Source organism: Morone saxatilis, unplaced genomic scaffold, assembly GCF_004916995.1.
Source record: "Morone saxatilis isolate NCDOM2014 unplaced genomic scaffold, NCSU_SB_2.0 Contig9, whole genome shotgun sequence".
NCBI lineage: Eukaryota > Metazoa > Chordata > Actinopteri > Moronidae > Morone > Morone saxatilis.
The window spans coordinates 1,775,228-1,780,482 of record NW_023340268.1 but is presented as its reverse complement, the minus strand read 5'-3'; the positions used below and the strand labels follow the sequence as shown (position 1 = coordinate 1,780,482).

Here is a 5,255-nt window from a genome sequence, read left to right as displayed (position 1 = left end):
AACTGACTCTGAATCAGCTGCTATTCGGGGACAAATAAAGTATTTCTATCTATTACTTTTTATTTATTCTCCTGTACAGCACTTTGGTCAACTTTGGTTGTTTTAAAGAGCTTAACAAATAAAGTATTTCTATCGACTCTTGAGAAAACGCGCTTACGTCATTGCCACACCCACTGACGCTGCTGGAAGTCACGTCACGTCACGTCACGTCGGAACCAACAGCCTAGCAACTTCTGCGGGTCTCTCTCTTCCCGAAGCCCATCCGGACATATTACTGCGGACAGTCTGCGTGAGAGTGGACCAGAGGAGACCCGAGCAGGACCCCGCAGGGTGGCCGGCCGCTGGCGACTAACATCTGGATGTTAAACTCACATTAAACCGATAAAAAGAGGAGCAACAGGAGGGTGAGCCGGACGGACATGGCGGACGGCAGCAGGTTCCCAGCTCTCAGTTAAACAGCAGGCGAAGCGAGGACTGGTTTGTTTTAATGGTACATGGATAACCGGGACTCCCCAGGACCGGAAAGCCTCCACTGAAGCCGCATGGCGTCCACTCAAGCCCGGCTAGGCCAGCAGGCCCTGGCGGTGCTGGATGTGGCTCTGCGAGTCCCCTGCATCTTTATTATCGACGCCATTTTCAACTCTTACTACGACCCCGGTTCGGGATGGGCCGGTGCCGTGGGGAAGGTGTTGGTCCGAGTCACCGGTAAGCGTCTGATCCGGTTTACAGAAACCGTGTTAGCTGTTAGCTCCAGCTGACGGTCACCTGTCAGAGCCACTGAAGCCGATTTCCCCCTCAGCTGGAGGATCGGTGCACGACCCAGTGCTCTTACAGTCGGTTCTGATGGTCGGTGCCGACCCATTCAGTCTCAGTCGGCGCTAACAGGTGTTTTGTCGCACAGGTGGGGACGTTGTGGCAGCTGCAGGTCAAATTCTGCATCTTTTTATCCTGTAACTTTGCCTAGAAAGTGGTTTAAATTCTGTACGTGCAGGCCCATCACAGGAGCACCAGAACCCAAACGGACTCATTTATGCGTCTTTTTCTGTGATCAGAAGTCCAAAACTCAACTGTGTTCAGTTTATTATTGCAGAAGACAGAAAACCCGCAAAACAAAAGTCAAATGTGCAAAACTAAAGTGTTTAAATGTGCTTTTAAAATCAGCATACTGTCCCTTTATGGTATTATGTGTGCATTATTTTATGTAAACCTTTTGTTTACTGTGAGTTTGTAACGTAATTAAACAAAATCCTTTACATTTAAAAAGAAATTGCACTTAAGATTTCAAAATAAGACACTCTATGGTGAGCTTTTACTTCCCGTTCATTTACACAGTAAAATGAAATGACGTTGAACCCCACCTTTAAATATTCCACATGATGAACCCGATTTAATTCAGCCTTCGCAGTAATAATGTGACATTTAAATCAAACTCATGATTCTTGTTTTGCTTCAGTTTCTCTTCTTCAGGCTCATAAGAACATGTGTCTCTCTCACTGTGTCACATGATGACTGTTGCACTCGGCAGGCGTCGCTCAGGCCGTGCAGTTCCTCCTAACCAGTCTACGTTAAGCACTGCTGTTATTATTCTCCTCGTCACTGGCAGAAAACACGGAGCACAAACAGCCACCAGGTTGCGTAACTCTCTTTTGTGGACCTTTGAACGGCTCAGCTGAAAGTCCTCCTGGTGTTAGGCGACGGCTCCGGGTTTGGAGAGGCAGCGGGAGCCAAATAAGGTGGCTTTTAAAGTGGGTCAGGCAACAGTCTCATGTTTCTTTATGTGTAGTACCAGCATACACAACCCCCCCCCGCCTGCCCTCCCCAGGAGTGTTTACCTGAAAGAAAACTAAAAAACAAGACTTTCTAAAAGCTCAAAAGGGATAAAAACCCAAATGTGAGCTGTAATATTCGAGTAGATTCGACAATTTAACAGCAAAGTTCAGTTTGGTCAGAACTCTTTACAAAGCCGGTCCAAGGTCAACACTGTCAGCGACTAAAGCTCCTTAGTTCGAGGTTGTTAGGGGGCCTAAGGTCAACGCAGTGTGAACCAGGGGGGTATGTAAAGAGTCAGGTGATCAACACATACGAAGATACCAAGGTGTTTCCATAGTAATATAATAATAACATTAATACATAAAGCTTTAAAGGGACTCATAGGCACTTTACATGGTAACAAAAAGACAATAACAGAAACAGCAGAGGCAAAAACAACGACTGTAAGAGCTATAAATAACCATGAAGAGGAGAAACCAACAGGAGCGGCTGACTGGTTCAGCTCATCCACAGCCGTCTGCATGTTGTATTGGTTGTGTAACTGTGCTCACTTTACGGCCGTCCATAACAAGAACACGAACACACCTACAGCTGGACTGCACTGGGAGCTGTCTGCTCCCCTATTGTGCACAGCATTCCTTTCACATGAGTGGCTCAGGTGTTCGTTTTATCCATTCAGCTTTGTGTGCAGCCGCTAAAGCTCTCTGTCTTCTGTGATCTGTAGCACACACACCCACGACGATGACCTGCAACCGAAACGTCCCAGTTATTAGGTCTTAGTTAAATGTTTGACTTGTTTTTCCCTGGTTTTTTTGCAGGATTGTAGCGCCGCAAGCTGATTGTTTTCCTCCTAATCTTGTTTGTGTTTTGGGCACTCGCGTCGTTGTTTTTCAGAGAAACCATGTTCGCGTTCTTAACCTGAAAATCCACAACACTTAAAGTATATATATACAGGAAATCCACTGCTACTACGTTACTACTACAGCCCACCAGACTAAACCAATAATTTGACCTCACAGATAATCCTAAAAACACGCTTCAAACAGAAACGATATAAAACTCTTTGTTTTGTCGCCAACGCTGGTTTGGTCGAGTTAAATGTGGAAATATTTCTCCATTCTCTGCTCAGGATGCCAGTACTCCACTATATCTCTACACAGCAAATACTAGTTTACTCCTATATTAACGTTTGAAATCATATACACCCTGTAGTGTTGTTTTACAGGCTGCGACAGTCAGCAGTTGTCTGTGTGGTTGCATCATGTTGTTCCTCTGTTGTCTCTCGTGTGTCCCAGGTGTCCTCATCTCCAGCGTGGTGCTGCTGCTCTCCCAGAAAGCCTTGTTCAAGTTCTACACCCTCTTTTTTGCTGTTCTCCTGGGCATGGCGGCGGTGCTCTTCAACTACTACGCCACCTCCCACATAGACTTCTACAGCGCCTACTACAAAGCGGCCCTGGGGTTCAGGCTGCTGCCCAGAAACGGGCCGACGCTGTGGCTGGGGATGGCCGCGGTTCAGCTCGTTTTCGGCGTGGGCTACGTGTTCCTGCTCAACCTCCAGTCGGTGTTCGCCGCGCTCGTGGTCCTGGACATCATGATCCCTCTGTGGGGGCTGATGATCGAGCTGCCGGCGGACGTCAGGCAGCTGGTGGCCGTGTTCTCGGGCCTGGCGCTGGCTCTCAACACGGCCGTGTGCCTGGCCATGAGGCTCAAATGGTTTTACTACTCGTGCCGGTACGTCTACCTGCTCGTACGACACATGTACAGGATCTACGGGCTTCAGCTGCTGCTAGAGGACACGTGGAAGAGGATCCGATTCCCTGACGTGCTGCGGGTGTTCTGGCTGACCCGGGTCACAGCCCAGGCGCTGATCCTGGTCTACGTAGTGCGGGCGGTGAGGAGGGAGAGCGGCGATGCCACAGGCGGTGCCGCAGACGGGAGCTCGGACTCGCAGGTAAGATCAGAACCATTCAGCTTTTAATGTCTCTGCAGGTCCAGAAAAGCCTTTAAAAAAGGACTTGGGAGGTATTAAAAAGTCTTACATTTAATTTACAACGGGCTTTATTGTTTTATCTCCTGCTGTAGACAATAACAAGTTGTTGGGATGTTTAGTTTCAGTCCGCACCATCAGACCGACCGATAAATGGGCATTGGCTGCTCTCATTACATCACAGATATATTATAGCAGGGTGCGTTGGCTGATAAACAACAAGAACTGTCAGTACCGAAACGCCAAAGAAATCGAAAACAGTGTCTGATGAAAACATAACTATAAAAGGATTCCTGTCACAAATGTGTCTGAATGTTAAAGGGAGTTGGAAGTAGTGTTGACGTGCGTAACTGTGACTGCCCCGCTCTCAGGGTTACCTGCTGAGCTGGGACGTGTTCTGGGATCTGACGAGCAACCTGATCATCTCTGGCTGCGACTCCACGCTCACCGTTCTGGGGATGAGCGCCGTTATCTCCTCTGTCGCACACTACCTCGGCCTCAGCATCCTGGCCTTCATAGGTACGACTGAGCGTGGTGTACTCACTTTTATCATCTGCCACACTGGCTATAAGTCCCTCCTGAAGTTCGGTCTTTTGTCTCATTTTGACCCTTCAGGTTCGACGGAGGAGGAGGACAAGCGTTTAGGCTTCGTGGCTCCTGTTCTGTTCTTCATCCTGGCTCTGCAGACCGGCCTCAGCAGCCTGGACCCTGAGGAACGCCTGGTACGTCACTGCAGGATGCATGATGAGTCGGGGATAATTGGTCTGCTGTTGGGGAAGCAGACAGCGTGTTGATGCTGGATGTTCTCCGTGTTTCTGAACCTTTACCTTCGTTACTTTCCTCCACTGTTTTCATTGACTTTCTGTGTGACTGTCTCCACTTTGCCCTTCAAACCACCATCAGCTGTGGCTTCTTACAGCCTCTGATACCTGCTTTAATGCAGTAACCCCCTTGGGTGTCAGCATGTTTAGTTTATATTGTGCCAAGATGTATTTTTATTATTATTTTATGTATTTTTGTTTAATTACCTCCAGTGTGTGTTGCTCTGGTGTGTTTGACCGTTTATTTCATCCATGTTTATTACAAACAGTATTTAAGCCTTTCTCAATGACAGAAACTGCTAGCAGAGGTAATGATCTTTATACATCACTGAGTCTCTCTCGCTTTGATCTGAAGGTCCGCCTGAGCCGGAACATGTGCCTTCTGCTGACGGCCATCCTGCATTTCATCCACGGCATGACCGACCCCGTCCTGATGTCCCTAAGCGCCTCCCATGTCTCCTCTGTTCGCCGCCACTTCCCCGTCCTGCTGGTGTCCCTGGCGCTCTTCGCGCTCCCTGTGGTGCTCAGCTACGCCCTCTGGCACCACTACGCCCTCAACACCTGGCTCTTTGCCGTCACGGCCTTCTGCGTGGAGCTCTGCCTCAAGGTGAGGACGGACACTTTACTGTTGAAGAACTACTTCCTGTTAGGTCTCGTGTGTGTGTGTCTGTGTCTGT

The 5,255-nt window shown here is 48.5% G+C and overlaps 1 protein-coding gene across 1 annotated transcript in view; it reads left to right on the top strand.

Annotated features, from left to right (window-relative positions):
- Nucleotides 1-188: 188 nt before the first annotated feature.
- Nucleotides 189-5,255, top strand: part of rnf139 (ring finger protein 139) — a 9,097-nt gene continuing 4,030 nt past the window's right edge. Inside the window, exons 1-5 of the mRNA XM_035681226.1 lie at nucleotides 189-705; nucleotides 3,066-3,721; nucleotides 4,129-4,276; nucleotides 4,373-4,479; nucleotides 4,934-5,185. Of these exons, the coding sequence (XP_035537119.1) occupies nucleotides 543-705; nucleotides 3,066-3,721; nucleotides 4,129-4,276; nucleotides 4,373-4,479; nucleotides 4,934-5,185 (1,326 nt within the window). The 5' untranslated portion in view covers nucleotides 189-542. The remainder of the gene's footprint in view (nucleotides 706-3,065; nucleotides 3,722-4,128; nucleotides 4,277-4,372; nucleotides 4,480-4,933; nucleotides 5,186-5,255) is intronic.